This window comes from Sciurus carolinensis, chromosome 14 (genome assembly GCF_902686445.1).
Source record: "Sciurus carolinensis chromosome 14, mSciCar1.2, whole genome shotgun sequence".
Classification (NCBI taxonomy): domain Eukaryota; kingdom Metazoa; phylum Chordata; class Mammalia; order Rodentia; family Sciuridae; genus Sciurus; species Sciurus carolinensis.
The window spans coordinates 34553266-34569038 of record NC_062226.1 but is presented as its reverse complement, the minus strand read 5'-3'; the positions used below and the strand labels follow the sequence as shown (position 1 = coordinate 34569038).

The window sequence follows — 15773 nt, the reverse complement described above, 5'->3', positions numbered from 1 at the left end:
GGTCTGCACCGCGGGGCGCCAGCCGGCTGCTGCCGGGACCCCGGACCAGAGCAGGGCTGTGGGCTCGCCTCCCGCCCCTGTCTCCGAGCCAAAGGGACATCACAAGACCTGCTTTCCGACACCCGATTAGACTCTTGGGGAAACCGAGACCCAGTCTGAGCGGGAACTTTCCTGAGGTCGCTTGGATGGAATCGAGATTAGATGCCTGGGCTTCAGCTACAAGACTGACTCCAAATATTACATTACAGGAGGATGCTCTTTTTTATTTTACGTTCATCAATTTGCAGAGTTTTATTTTTAAAAGGAAATCTGTTTTAATTTTTCAGATTTTACAAAAAGATGAACAATGAAAACAGGGTTTCTCGCCCAACCTGAATCCCAGCCCCCTATTCTAGTTTATAGAGGCCAATCTTGCTATCAGGTTCTTGGATATATATTCAGAAACTTTTTATGTCTGTTAAAACGTGTATGATTGTATAAGCTCCGTCCTTTAAAACCGTATTTCACATAGTTTCCCCACTTCGTGTCATCTCTGAAATCCAGCCTGTTGTGCAGTTCAATGGGAGCACAGTTTAATTGGTTGTGTTTCTTAATGCTACATATACCAAAAGATACGTACCAAAAGATACATATGGAGTATCTTTTGGGCGTCAATGACTTCCTTTAGATGAACTTCAGTGATGTATTTTGGAGTTCAAGTGAAAGTAGCCTTTGAGCAGGTAAAGGAGTTATTTAAACCATTCTTTCTGTCCTTTTGTTACTGCAAACAATGCTGCTATGAAGTCCTGCTGCACAAGTGTCAGGGTACCTGTGGTCCCCTGGGGAAAGCATCTTGGAGAGATGCAGGTTCTTGCCCTCCAAGCCTACTCTGGTCCAGGATCTGTGCACCCCATCCCTGCCTTAAGGAAGTCTTGGCTGCTGGAATTTAAGAGCAGCCAAGTGAAGATACTGAGTGGAGGAGGAACTTGCTGGCCAGGCTTTATGGGACACTTTTCCTGCCCTCTCCTGTTACCTCCTATTTGCCCTGGGCTGTATTTTTCTTTTCTTTTTTCTTTCTTTCCTTTGCTGAACTCCTAGAGTGGAGAAAGCCTCTTGGTGCCTGGAAGACCAGCTATAGTAGTTTTGGGTGGGGTCCAGTTCGCTTCCCAAGCCCAGTTCTTTCCCAGTGTGCAGATTTCCAGGGATGTCCTTATTCTCAGAAAAGTGCTTCTTCGAAGACCACTTTTTGTGGTGGGCACAGCAAGCCAGTTCACTCCAGTTCCCACCTTATAATCAGCTGCCTAGAGTAGGCATGGTCAGGTGCCCCAGGGGTGGGAGGGAGCAGTGGTGAGGATTAAAGGTGATGATGTTGGTAAAGTGTGGCTCAGCTCTCAGTACTTACTAGTGATTACTTTCCACCACTGTCTTTACCTGGAATGGCTGTTTTAACAGGTTCACACCCCTTGACTTTCCTTGTCCGTCTCCGCGCCTCTCCTTGGAAGATACTCTGTAAAGATTTCTTCCTGGAGTTGGAAGATTTCCTCCAGCAAAGTTGGAAACAACCTAAACACCCACAGGCAGGCAATGATTTAAACATACATAAACTATGAATTATGTAGGCATTGAAAACATGGAAGGAGAGGGAGATTAGTTGGAATGAAAACATGTTTATAATATATTGTTTATTAAAATGGCAATTGTAAAATGTGTGATAGCATATTTATACATATGTGAATGAGTATGCAAAAATTTTTGATTGTTTAATGATGTAAAGGAAACACTTAAGAATGTTAGTGGAACAGAGCAGGATTTAAATACAAAAGATAAACTCCATGCTGTTTTTCAGGGACATCCTACCTGGTATGTTCAAACTTTAAAATGATTCATGGTTGTCAGAAGAGAAAATAGGTGGCTCCACAGGTAGTGAGCTCCCTGTCCTGGGAGGAGTTCAAGGATGTCTTGGCTAGAAGCATGGAAAGGGAGTCAAATCACTGGGAGCTGGGTGAGATGATTTTTAAGTTCCTCCAACTAAACCACTGTTCCTATGTTACAAAGCCTGATCCTGACCCTGAGAACCAGACCAGACAAAACACAGCAAATGCATAAAGGAAAGGTTTGCCCGCTTCTTATGCAAATATTGAGGGAGTAGTGACTGAATGATGTTATTATTAAGAAATTAATGTGTGCTTAATGCGGGTTGGAATATACAATCCCACAGCGGTACATTTACATAGCATCTACATTTCTTTTAAATGGTAGGGAGAGCATTATGTATGCATAATGGCTCAGAGAATTAAAGCAAGACTCATTTTCCAACACTGAGCCTGGGGCATCAAAAGTCTGAGTATCTGGGTGGAGAAAACATTCCCAAGCTTTGAAGGCGGGTCTGCAGTATCTGTTTCCTTTTTAAATCACTCACAAACCCATAGTCATCAGATAGTTGTTTCCTTCCGTCAGGATCCCAAGGTACCAATTAACACCGTGGGCCACACCTCCGGGACCCTGCTGGCTAATGGGAAACAGAAGTGGGTTCTTCCAGCAGGGAAGTGGGTTGAGGTGCTCTGTTGTCTGGCAGGTGGTGAGATCCCAGGCATGGGGGGCGGGGAGCAGGGCTACTCCGCATGGATGGTGTGACTTTCTACCTCCTCTGCTTATGGTCTGGACACAAACAACCCAGGGGAGACTAGTTAAAGCCCCACTTAGAGTGAATGTATGCACACACCGCAGCTGCTGAAGCAAATATGAATGTCTCCATTCATTCCTTGGTTTTGCGTGGAGAGAAATGGCAGGAGCCTTTTATCCCTGTCCTTGGGGAGTTTCCAAGCAGAGGAAGAGGACAGGAGTTCAAGTGAGCGGTCTCTCCATGAACAGGCCATGCATTTGAATCTTACGTGGAACAGACAGGCCACTCGTAGAAGGCTCTGTTCCAGGCTGAGAGACCATAAAAATCCATGTCTTCAGGCCTCCCATGGGCCACTCCAGAGCAGGGTGAGAGGGCTTCCAGCGGGAAGGCCGGTGAATGATGGGCAGGGGTTGTCGAGGGACAGATTGTACTTCAATGCTGGGTACGAGGGACGTGGCAAGATGCAGATGGGAAAGGCAGGAATTCAGACGCTGAGCAATCAAAAAAGAATGACAAGGGACTTTTCCTCCTGCCATTAACAACTGTGAAATCTGGACAAAACGAATAAATGAACATGAGCAGGCACTGGACAGTGTTCAAATCCAGGGCAGCGGTCCCTGAGAGGGAGGATGTGAGTCACATTTCCCTGGGCTTTACCCCTGGGATGCCTTCTAGGCCACAGTGCAGGGAGGCGGGTCCAAATGATCCGCAAGGTCTGGCTTTACTGATGATGCAGAGGCATCCGAGTTTTGGTTGGGGCCGCTGAGATTTGGGGGTGCAAGACACAAAAGAGGGAGGAACCACAGAGAGCCAACGCCGGAGAGCTTAGACTTTTGGCTGTCTCTGTATTATAAAAGCACACAGCAAGCCTTGGTGACTTGGTAGAGAGTGGCTGCAGGGTCTGAGAGCTAAGCAGAGATTCTGGGGCTCACGTAGTGCCGAGGAGATGCTGAAGGTCAGGCCCTTTCAGAACGGACTGCCCCGGTCCTCCCAGGACCCTACTCCAAGCTCAAAACACTCCCAAAGGCCAAGCAGCAAACTCCTGCAGAGGTGTGACTTTCTAAGTCCTCTGCTTATGGTCTGGACACAAATAACCCAGGGAAGACTAGCTGAAGCCCCCCTGAGAGTGGTGCATGCATGCGCAGCAGCTGCCAAGCCAATGTGAATGTCTACTTTTCCTTTGTTCTAGTCCTGGTGGTGGTAACTGTCTCTGCAGTCACTTACCGAGTTAGTAATTCTTTATGTTAAGCTCTGTGTGTTACCTAACTGGGCCCTGAGTGACATCTCACTGAATACCAGAAGTGGTCCCAGGAAACAACCCTCAAACATGAGTCCTAGTCAGATAACTGCAGAGCTTAACTAGACATAAGCTCCAATAGTCATACAAGTTATTCATTTTCAAAAATAAGAATGATGTTTCTTCTAGCTACAGGTCAGTACTCCTAAAAGTAACAAATACAATTTAATTTTGTAGGTTGCATAATTATATATAAGGTGAATTGACAGCCTTGCCAATCTCTGGGACACTGATTAAGGTTACAGAGTGAGATTCACCCATGGAGTCTAAGTGACAAGGGGGGGGTCTGCGACCACCAGTTCTTGCCATCTTGCCTAAAGAATCTTGAGTCACACGTAGTATCAGGCAGGAGTTGATTAGAAGAGGAAGGAAGAGGGGGAAAGGGATACTTTCTAGGGAGAAAAAGAGTGCATCCTCTCAGGAGAGGGATGGTGTCCCTCTCTTGTCCTCTTATTTTATTGGAGGGCCCATGGAATTTCCAGAGTCCCACCCAGGTCTGCCTCTCAGCCTTTGACTGACAGCAGGAGTGCATCAGACTTTTAGTTCCTCACTGTGCATGGTCTTACCTCATGGGGTAAAATTTTACTATTTTAGTGACTTGCTAAAGATCCAGGACCACTCTGGGTCACTTTGTTCCATGCTGACCAGCGTCATTGGAACTTATTCTTACAGATTTTATGGTTGGGGGACTTTGCTTCTAGTTATCTGGTTTCCTTGAATCCTGGAATCTGGTCTGTGTAAAGGTCACAAAAGCCCCCCCTTTAGGATAACTTGTGTTCTTCTTGGCAGGGAGAAATCTTTGAGTCCACATGTCTCCTGCAGATAACAGGATGGAGAATGTATCATATCCAATGACTTACACCAGGACAGGGCCAGAGTGGCCTCAGGTAAACTGATTTTTAAAAGAAAGCACGTGCGGGTCAGCACAGTAGGCCCAGTCTAGAGATTTGGCCCTTAACCTCACATTTTCCATGCCTCACGTCTGTCTGCTACATGTCTTTAGGAAGGAGCAAGAGCCTGAGACTTGGAATGGGGATATTGGGGTGGATTCTGATGAAGCTGAGGATCTCAAACCCTTGAGTTGTTCTGAGAATCCTTTGCCTTGGAAGCAGCTTGGCTATCATGTCCGAGAAGATTCACTCTCCTTTGCCAAAGGACTCTAATAAGATCACCCAGGCAGCTGCCTTGCAAGGAGTACCCTTTCTCCTCAAGACCTACCTCTTGTGGCTGCTAGACTCTCAAAGGTCTTCAGATGTGCTTGAGTAGGGCAGGTATGTTATGGTTTGGATGTGAGGGGTCCCCCAAAACCTCACATGTGAGAAGGTTCAGAGGAGAAATGATTGGTCTTAACCCAATCAGTGATTAATCCCCTGATATGGATTGACTGAGTGGTAACTGAAGCAGTAGGGTGTGGCTGGAGGAGGTGGGATTAGGGCTTGGCTTTGGGGGTATATATTTGTATCTGTCATGTGGACTCTCTCTCTCTCTCTCTGCTTCCTGATGGCCCTGTGAGCTACCTCCCTCTGCCATACTCTTCCACCATGATGTTCTGCTTCATCTCAAGCCCCTAGGAAAGGAGCCAGCCTTCTGTGGACTAAGACCTCTGAAACCATAAGCCCCTAAATAAACCTTTCCTCCTCTACAGTTGTGCTGGTCAGATCATTTAGCCACAGAAGCATAAAAAGCTGTGTTAAACAAGGTACAAAGCCTGACCTGAGAAGACAGAGTTTCTGTGCCACAAGGGTGAGATTTTGCTACATTCCACTGTAGAAGCCCAAGGAACCTGTGCACAAATGGATTCTAATGGCCTTAGAGGGAGAAGGACAGAATGTAACTCTGTATTAAGTCAAATTTATGGATCCAAGTGCCCCTACCAGAAATTCAACGAGTAGCTCTATAGTTTACTTAGCTTCTGGAATAAAACTAGGACTCAGTGATGACCTCCATGTAACGATATTGAGATGCCAGGTCTTTTCTTGGTGTGTTGTAGAGGAAGGAATCACAGGGCTTAAGGAGATGTTAGAATAGATTGATTGTGGACAACCTGCATAGTTACCCACCTACTACATTCCCCAAGGCGTCTCAGAGGACATTTCCTCACTGTGACATTGGGAAATCCACAGGTGAGAGGAGCACTAGCATCCATGAAAAACTGGTGGTGGCCACACGAGGTAAGAGTTCCACCACAGATGATGGGCTCCCAGGATACCAGGGACTGAGTGGTAGCAAAATGTGCCCCAGACAGCAGGGCACTTAGGCAGTGGGATCAGGTGGGTGTCCCAGTGCTTTGACCCACTGGGATCTTTGGCATTGACTAGTCATCACCATATCCTTAAGAATGACATAGAGGAGCATCCTACTGAAGAGTTACCTGTTCCATGTAACAGGAGAAACTCCATGTCTGGTGTCCAAAAGTCAACTGGAGTCACCGCAGTGGAAAGCCAGGACCTCTCGTCTGTTTTTAAGATCTAAACTAGACCCTTGTATGAAAAGGAATCCAGATCCCCTTAAAGACAGACTGTGTACAAATGTATTCTGTCCATCATCCCGTAAGCTCTTTCCAAAGGGACCACTGATGGTCTACTACAGGGAGCCACAAAGTCGGGCCTGATGGCACCCAGGGACTGAGTTCAAATCCCAGTGACCCACCCTGTAACTACTTCCCCAACTCCTGAGTGAGAACCTGGCAACCAGCAGATTCTCAGTGTGACTTTGACACACAAAGTAAGGGCCATTTTGAGAGGCAGGGCCCTGTGGAAGCCCCTGAAACTTTCCCTTCCTACAGATAGTAAGATAGCTTCAACCAGTTTTTTCACAAATAATTGAAAGAGAAGTCATTCTGCCAAAAGGGGATCCATTTTCTTAGAGGAGAGCCTGGTTCCCAATGGTCCCCATTTGCCCTCTTCAGAGGAACCCACCTCTGGCCCTCCTTTCCAGGTAATAATGTGCCCTGTTGTGTTAAGGAACATTGAATGTCTTCCCCAGCCAGGGAAAACATTAGAGGTTTTTGTTTTTGATTTCCTTATTCTCCCAGTGTCTCCCACAGTGGGGAGGAGAGCAGGTCTCGGTTCATATTGCAGCAGCACACCCCTTAGTTTGTAGGCTCATTGATTCTTTGGCTCATTCATTCTTCATTCCTCAAGCTTTTTGAGGCCCAGCCCTACATGCAAGGCCTGTGCTAGGCCCTGGGAGTGTACATGAGTAAGCCCTGCTCTGTGCTCCAGCCAGTGGCGAGGAAGCAATGTCAGTGCAGTCAGTGTTGCTACAGAAAAGTATGGGGGGTCGGGGGACGTGACGGCACACCTCTAATCCCAGCAGCTCAGGAGGATCGCAAGTTCAAAGCCAGACTCAGCGACTTAGCCAGGCCCCAAGCAACCTAGTGAGACCTTCTCTCTAAATAAAATATAAGAAAGGGCTGGGAATGTGGCCCAGTGGTAAAGCACACCTGGGTTCAATCCCTGGTTCCAAAAAAAAAAAGTATGGGGGCAGGAATGTCAAGGAAGGCTTTCTGCAGGAGATTCCTAAACTGAATCTCAAAGAGCCAAAAGGTGTTGGCCTGGAAGGAGGGTGGAGAGAGGGCAGTGTAGGAAGCCATGAAGTTCAGAGAGAACACAGCACAGTCAGGAGGGAGGAGAAAGCCACACAGCTGCAGTGGCCCAGGGAGTGGGCAGGTGTGGGGGCCAGGCCAGAAGGGTCAGTGAAGGCAGGTCCCCAGCCTGGCCCCACCTGCTTGGAAGCTTGGAAATGGTGCATCCCCAATTTGGCCACAGTGGCTCAGCCTGTATTGCTGTCTGATAGACTGCCATTTTACAGGTGGCGGGGAAGGGGCCAGAGAGGATGAGCCTTTGCAGAAAGGTCTTCCTGCTTCCCAATTCAGCATCTTTTTAGAGCTTCAACCAAAATGTAGTGTCGACTGTGGACGTCTGTGGCAAAGCGCCACCTTGTGGCCAATTTCAGAATTACATATACAGGAATGGCCGTTCCTCATACATCCATCCGCCAACGTTTCCTAATTATTAGGTTTCAAAGTATTGGGATAAACAGTTCTTGGTCAAGAAGAGAGAACAGAAATACATAGATAAATCACAAAATGCAAAGAGATATGAGTCTTTCTGCAGCAACGGAGTTGGCAAAGGGGAGTCAGAGATTTCAGAGATGACACCTGAGCTGGCTCAGGTAGGTTGAAGGAATTTCAAGGTCACCTGCTGACATCCTCACTAACCCAAGGGGATAACTGCAGCATGGAATAGAAATGGACTTGCTCAAGTTTGCTGTCTGAGTTTTCTGTAGCTATAGCAGAATACCTGAGGCTGGGTAACTTATAGAGAAATGAAGTTTATTTTGGTTCATGGCTCTGGTGGCTGGGAAGTCCAAGAGCATGGTGCCAACATCTTCTTAGCTTCTGCAGAGGGTCTTGTGCTGCTTCAACGCATGGCAGGAAGTGGAAGTGCAAGCGAGTGTGTGTGAGAGAGGCGAAACATGAGGGGGCCTTGCTTTATAACAAGAGTAACAAATCCAGCCCTGTGAGAGTGAAAACCCACACATATGAAGCCCACTTAATGATCTCATTGCCTCTTAAAGACCCCACTCCCCAACACCACCTCAAAAGCAAAGTGCGACACGAGTTTCATTATCTTAGCTCCACATAGTCCTTAGGCACGGGGGGCGAGGACCTCGGTTTCTGGGAGTCCCAACCCCGAGCTCTTTTTCCTCACAGGTGGGCCTTCCGTTAAATGGATCCTGTTCCTGATGTGCTAGAAGTGACCTTTGCAGGACCTGATCTTCTGCCCATCTGTCCCCATGTAGCTCCATCACAGTAATTTGTCACAACCTGCTTTCTGATCTGGTCATTTCTTCCCTGTTCTCCGCATTCCATCTGGGTGAGACTGCACAACACTAAAACTCTCCCCAGGGAGGACACTGCGTAAGCCAGGCCGTTGACCTACCTGGGAAGAAGGAACAGGCGTGACCCCAGAGCTTCTACCCTTAGGAACCGGCATAGTTCTCGGTGCACAGGTACTTCTACAAATCAGTGAGTAAGGAGAGAGAAGGTGGATGGGCCCTCAGAGGTTAGTTCCCTGCAGACTTCACCAGAGCCGAGGCTTCTCTAGAATCATCTGGAAAGACAAACTGGGGTCAGATCCCAAAGACCACTAGGCGGCTTGGCTTTATTTTACCAGGAGGTAGAAGCCAACCTTGTCTGTGAACAGAGAAGAAATGGAATGGAAATATAAATTAGTTTTATTCTGTTTGATGGTTGTTTCTAACATTTATTTTTCTGGTTGTAAAAGTTATGCCGGAAGAGCATTGGATTAGGTGAGAACGTTTTGAGTCCCAGCTCTGCCACACCCTACCTGTGACATCTAGACCCGTCACTTCTCAGACAGTCCCACCCCTGACAACCACAGGTGTTAGTGAAGAAACTGCCCTGGGTCTTCCAGGCATTTGGTTGCTTTGTTTCTGAATTTATAAGAGCCCTTTCCAAACAGGATAAATAGAGGCTGTTCTGATGATAAGCACCCAACACACGGGAGACAAGCACAGTCTTCAGGAGGGGCTGTTGACTTTCCTTCTGTGACATTGCCTAAATTCTGAGACTTGCTAAATACAGGGATCAAAAATACTACCTTCCTAAATTGGGTTTTGGTGTAGTTTGACATCTCTGCCAGTGGGTGGCACTCTTCCACAGCTCCTAGGAAGAGGTCTCTAGTGGAGTGCTGTAAGGCTCTGTTCTACTCATTGTCCTTTATCACCAAGGCCGGTGAAATCAAAGAGTCTTCAAATGCCCCAAATCCAAAAACAGAATCAATAAACATTGGCTAGAACAAGCATGATTCAAGAGACTTCATAGGTTTTCATGGGGAAGAGAAATTAGATGTTGAAATGTTCTAGAGATACAGATCAAATTCTGTTTGGATTCAATGCTGAAATGCCAAAGCCTGGGAGAAGGGAAATTCACCACACAGAGTTACCAGGTTCCATGTGTTGAGCGGGTTAGCCCTTCGGATCTGGGTCCTTATTACTATGGACAAAATTTCCTTGATACTTGAATGTAAGCATCTAAGAATAAATGTCTTAGCTTCTCTCCATTTTAAAGTGGCTGCCTTCCCAACCTCCCCGGGGAAGTTTGTGACCATCAATAATGACTCTTTGTTAATGGTGTAAAGAGGAATTGTAGCACAGTGAGGAAAACCACCATGATCACCCAAGAATTGAAAATATCCATCTCAGCCTGGTGACAGAGGCAGGAAGCACCGGCAGGCGGGCGCTCTGGGAAGAGATAGCATCTCCCTGTGCCTGGAAGGAGAAGAGCTTTGGGTTTTTTCATCTGGGCAACATAACAGAGAGGCACCAAGATTGGCCTCTCTGGGGGAAGCTGAGGGCCTGGGCTAGAGGAAGTACGTGTGCAGGGCTTTGCTGGTGGCACCCAGGAGGAGCTCTGCTGTGCTCAGTCTTCGTATGTCTCCCTTACATCTCTTTCTTGCCTCCTGTTCATTTTGAGAAGAAGCATTTGCAGAGCCTTTCTGGTGTCCCAGATGTGCCAACTCATATCTGGTCATGGCTTCCAAGCCACAGGATCTGTCAGGGGAGTTGGGACTTGGACAATATCAGCTGGAATGTGACCGTGCACTCAGCATCCCAGGTGGTGCCTGGCACATAGTAGGTCCCCAAGAATAGTTAATGCTCTTGGAGTGCTTACCTTGTGTCAAGCACTCTGCTGAGAATTTCGTGTCTTAGCTCATCGCAACTTCACATGTTGTTATGGTCTGGATTTGGAATGTCCCCCAAAAGTTCATATGTTGAAAGCATGGTCCCCAATACGAAGGTTCAGAGGTGGGGCTTTTAGGCAGTGATTGGATTGTGAGGCTCTGACTTCATAATTTGGTGGACTAACCCATTTATAACTGAATAAACTACTAGGAGGTGGAAGTTAGCTGGAGGAAGGAGGTCTCTGGGGTTTTGACCTGGAAGAGTTTACCTTCTCTCCTGCCCTCCCCACCATTTCCTGGCTGCCATGAGCTGAACCGCTTTCCTCCGCCATGCCCTTCCGCCATGATGTTCTGCCTCACCTCAGGCCCAGAGCAAAAGGAGTCAGCCAGCTGCAGACTGAAACCTTTCAAACTGTGAACCCAAATAAACTTTTCCTCCTTTAAGTTGTTCATGTCAAGTATTTTGGTCACAGTGACGCACGCCCATGAGGTAGGTGTAACTCATCCCAGTTAAAACAGAGTCTCCGAGAGGTTGACAATGTAGCTTGCCTGTAGTTGCACAATTAATAAATTGTGGAGTCGGTTCCCAAGTCCACACTCTGAACCACACTGATCTCCATAAGTGTGTGCTAAGTAAAAATATACAGAAGCCCTACATCCATGACACAAGAGGTGAGTAGACTAAGCCCAGACTACACTGTAGCGATCAGAAGACACTTCCAGGCAGATACTATGTCAAGAGGGGACTCAATGAACAAAAATAGTGCTGTGATCAGGGTGGGTGGAGGCAGGGGTAAAGGAAGCAGGTGGGTGACACAAATGGCCAGGCTTTGTCAGTTGTGGTACCTGTTTGCTGCTTCTGTGGTCCCTCTCCTGTTCCATTGCAGCTGATCAGATTGGGGTGTTAAGATCTGAATTGTGACAGGCCCAAATTCATACACTGAAGTTTTCACTCCCAGTACTTTAGAACATGTTCTAAAGTCATGCCATATTTGGACACAGGATCATTAAAGAGGTATTTCAATTAAAACGAGAACTTTTCCTTAACAGAAAGGACCTGGACCACATGAGGTGGACAAGCCCCCACAGTCTGTGCCACATTAGACAGCCACATGAGCTACTGTAACAAATAAGCCCCACACATGGTTAGAATATTACAAGAAAACTTTATTTCTTGCTCATGGACTAGTCTATTGGGGGACAGTCTATAGGGGGAAATTTTCTCTGTATGGTAAATCAAGGACCTGGACTCCTTAAATCTTGTGATTTCACTTCCCGTAGAGACTTGGAGTCCAATCAGCAGATGGGGAAGAAGAAAACAGACAGCCTTGCTCCTTAACCACATTGGTGCAGAAGTGGCACGCATCACTTCCGCTCTGGCCTGTGGGTGAAACCCCGTCCTGCATTAGCTCCCTACTACGGTCCTGCCTGGGAAGATCCCACCCAGAAACTGCCTTATTTTCTGCACAGGGAGCAGGAAGAGCTGCAGACAGGCAGCTGGCTCTGCCATGCAGGTGGGATTCTGTTCTCAACTTGTCTCCAGCCCCTTCTCCCAGCAAGTGGGCTGCCTCGTTTCTAAAGGGAAGCAGCAAGTCAGTGGGACTAGTTTACTGCTTTGAGGCAGAGTCCTACTTTATTGCCTATAATAATTTTTACAACTAGTCAAAGGGGACACAGATGTGGGGCAAAGCTTTGATAACTTAAGGGGCTGGAAGGCGGTGTGGGGTTCCTGGACGGCAGGATGGTGGGGGCTGAACAGGACAGCAGTAAGGGGAGGTGACAAGGATAGAAGTTCCTGCTTTTGCAACATGGGCAGGGGAGGAAGAGCAGAAGAATAGCCAGTGATGTTGTGAAACCAGGGAAAGGGTTGCTCACCTGCTCTCGTCTCTCAGGTAAATGTTTGACTGGATATTTGTCTGTTGGGTGCTGGGAAGAGAATTGGACAGAACACCAGCCCGGAGGAAGCAGTCATAACCAGGAGCCCCAAGGAGCCCCAGGAACAACCCCGAGACGTTCCATCCACCAGCACATTGCCCACCTGGGCTCCAGGTGGCCTGTTCCCAGCCAGATGCTCACTGCAAATGCAAGGTGAGCACCAGGGAATGAGGCTGGACTGAGACAACCACATGTCCCAGGCACCTGCCCTCTTCTATGTTGATGAATGGAAACTGGGAGGAAGCATGGTTTAGGTAATGCACAGGCGGGCTGGAATGGAGGAGAGAACCGTGGAGAGGTTCCTGGGTCGGTTCCTTTCATCTTCAGTTCAGAGCCACACTGGGTGAACAGAGCCCAGAGGTGGACTTAGAGGATCCTGGGTTCAAATCCCAACTCTGCAGTTCCTGACCTCAGTTTCTTCATCTATCAATCAGGGGGAATAGCCCCTGATGACATGGTGCCTGTTGACCCGCCTTTCCCTGTCCCCATGCCCCTCCCCTCTCCCGGCTCTGATAGACGACATTTTCTACCCTTTACTTGTATGAGATCAGCCTTTTTGGATTGCACATATGAATGAGATAATGAGTGTTTGCCTCTAAGTGTCTGGTTTCTTTCACTTAACATAGTATCCTCCAGCTTCTTCTGTGTTGTCTTAAATGACAGGATTTCCCCATTCTCTGTCCCCAGTGTGTTGATGTACATTTTCTTTGCCTTTTCACCTGCTGTTGGACATTTAGGTTGATTCCCTATCTTGACTTTTGTGAATAGTGTTGCAATATACTTTGGCTTGCTGGTATTTTTTTTTTTTTTGGGGTACTGAGGATTGAACTCAGGGGCACTCAACACTGAGTCACATCCCCAACCCTATTTTGTATTTTATTTAGAGACAGGGTCCCGCTGAGTTGCTTAGTGCCTTGCTTTTGCTGAGGCTGGCTTTGAACTTGTGATCCTCCTGTCTCAACCTGCTGGTATCTTTTTGATGTTAGCAATTTCATTTCTTTTGAATATATATACCCAGTAAGTAATGGGGTTGTTGGATCCCGGGGTCATTCTAATTTTGGTTTTTTGAGGAACCTTCCTATTGTTTGCACGTGGCCTTGCTGATTCACATTCCCACCCGCAGTGTGTGAGAGTTCCCTTTTCTCCTCATCCTGGCCTGTCTCTCTGTGAGCTGCTCTAACAGGAGCAAGGTTAGCCCACGGCTTGCGAAGATCACGTGGGAAAGGCTGACATCTGTGAAGTCCTGCCCAGATGGTGGGAATCAAGAATTTTTACTCTAACATGGAAATGTTTTAGAGCCAAGAACTCTAAGATATGACAACAACAATAAAAGTAGGACCATCACCTCCCGGTGCCATAGTACCTGTTTAGAACATTAGGGACATTTCATTCTATAGAAGACAAAAGAGAAAGAAGGAGCCAGGAAAACCCAGTCAGGTTTGAAGACTCTTTAAAAAGGAGACACCTTTGGTCCCAGGCACAGAAAAGGAGGGAGGGAGCTTGGGAGCCGCGGCGGGAGGATAGCAGATGGTGGGGGTGGGGAATGCTTGAAGGACAGGTGGACGGAGAGCGCTAAGTGTCAGCTGGAGGTGGGTGGGGATGTGGAGCTGGAGAGTCTGAGGGGACCTGTTCCTTGCTCCTCTTCTGCCCAGGGGGGCTCTGTGGCTGGAGAGAAGGGAGAGGCTGCGGGTTTTAGAAAGGTTCCTCAGATCCAGGTGGAGAAGAGGTTGGAGGTAGCAGGTGGGGCAGAAGGCTACTGTGATAGTCTCAGTGAAGATGATGGTGGCCAGGACTAAGGTGGTGGCTTTGGGCATGGACAGATGTGACTGGATTTGGCAGGGAAGGAGGGGCAGTGATTTGGGCTTCTGATTTGGACAAATGGGTGTATAGCGTTGCCCTCATGAGGAGAGGACTCCAGAGGAGGAGAGGTTGGTGAGAGTATTTGGGTGGGACAGACTGAACTGGGGTTCACATGGGACTTCTAGAAAGACACCCAGGATACAGGAAATCGCCCTGCGATCCAAACCCAGAGACCTCTCCAGTTGTGCCCTCTGGGCCCTTGACCGTCCTGTGAAGTCAACACCAGCCCCCAAGAGCCTCCATCCCTCCCTCCCAGGACCTCTGAGCCATCATGGTCATCTCTCTGGACATGGTCCATCTGGTCAGGTCCCTTCTCGCATGGCAGCCTCAGACCTGAGTGTGTTGCTCAGATTTGTCTACTGGTTAAGAGGAGGGGATCACTGAGGATCCCAGACATGAAACCATTATCGGCATCTTCATGTACTTTAGAGCTGAATGTGTTTCCTGTCTAGAAACTATAAAAAGGGTTAAGGTTCCAGCTCTGTCACTCAGTAGCTGAGTAATTTGGGGCTTTCTTTTTTTACCTCCTCAAAGTCCCAGTTTTCTCATCTGTGCAGTGGGGATACATGCTGCCTAGGCTGTGAAAGGACTCGGTGGGATAATAACCGGAAGGACCTCAGCCCAATATGCGGCACATGGCGAGCGTTCAAGCAATAGCTGTTACTACTATATCTAGTGGGTGAAAAGAAATGAAAATGAGTGTTGCTTTATTTTATAATTAAGGATGGTAGGGAGGAGTGCCAGGTGGCACTCGCCTGTAATCTCAGTGACTCGGGAGGCTGAGGCAGGAGGAGCTCAAGTTCAAGGTCAGCCTGGGCAACTTAGCAGGACCCTGTCTTAAAATAAAATGCTAAGGACTGGGGTGTAGCTCTGAGGTGGTCAAGTCCCACTCGCCTGCGCCTCCAGGTTTGATGAAGAAGAAGAAGGAGAAGAGGAATGATAGTTAGAAAAATGGATTTTTGTCTTTTTCGAGCACCCTTATTTTTTTCATGGCAGCATTATCTGAACTTTTTAAACTCGCATGCAAACTCCCCATGCATGTCGTCAAGAGGAAGGGCACCAGCCCGGAGCCAACCAAGCCTAGATGTATAGTAAACTGAACATGGATGACAAGGTCACAGCAAGGAGAAGAGAACAGAGACCCGGACCCAGGGAGAGGAGAAGGAGAGGCCCCAGAAGAAGATGGAGTAGACACGGGCATGTGTGCCACTCTGCAGTGTCTTCCTTGATTCTCAGAGTCAGAGGAAATGGCACACGCAGGGACAAACCAACAGACAGAGCGACAGACAGAGTCACACAACGATCTGGGAGACCAAGAGGCAGACCTGAAGGGGAGGAAGGAACTGAGAAGAAAACAGAAATAGTCTGA

At 47.8% G+C, this 15773-nt stretch overlaps 1 protein-coding gene across 1 annotated transcript in view; it reads left to right on the top strand.

Moving 5' to 3' along the window:
* The first annotated feature begins 12006 nt into the window (after nt 1-12006).
* Nucleotides 12007-15773, top strand: part of LOC124965036 (stimulated by retinoic acid gene 6 protein-like) — a 45481-nt gene continuing 41714 nt past the window's right edge. Inside the window, exons 1-2 of the mRNA XM_047525860.1 lie at nt 12007-12123; nt 12502-12697. Of these exons, the coding sequence (XP_047381816.1) occupies nt 12678-12697 (20 nt within the window). The 5' untranslated portion in view covers nt 12007-12123; nt 12502-12677. The remainder of the gene's footprint in view (nt 12124-12501; nt 12698-15773) is intronic.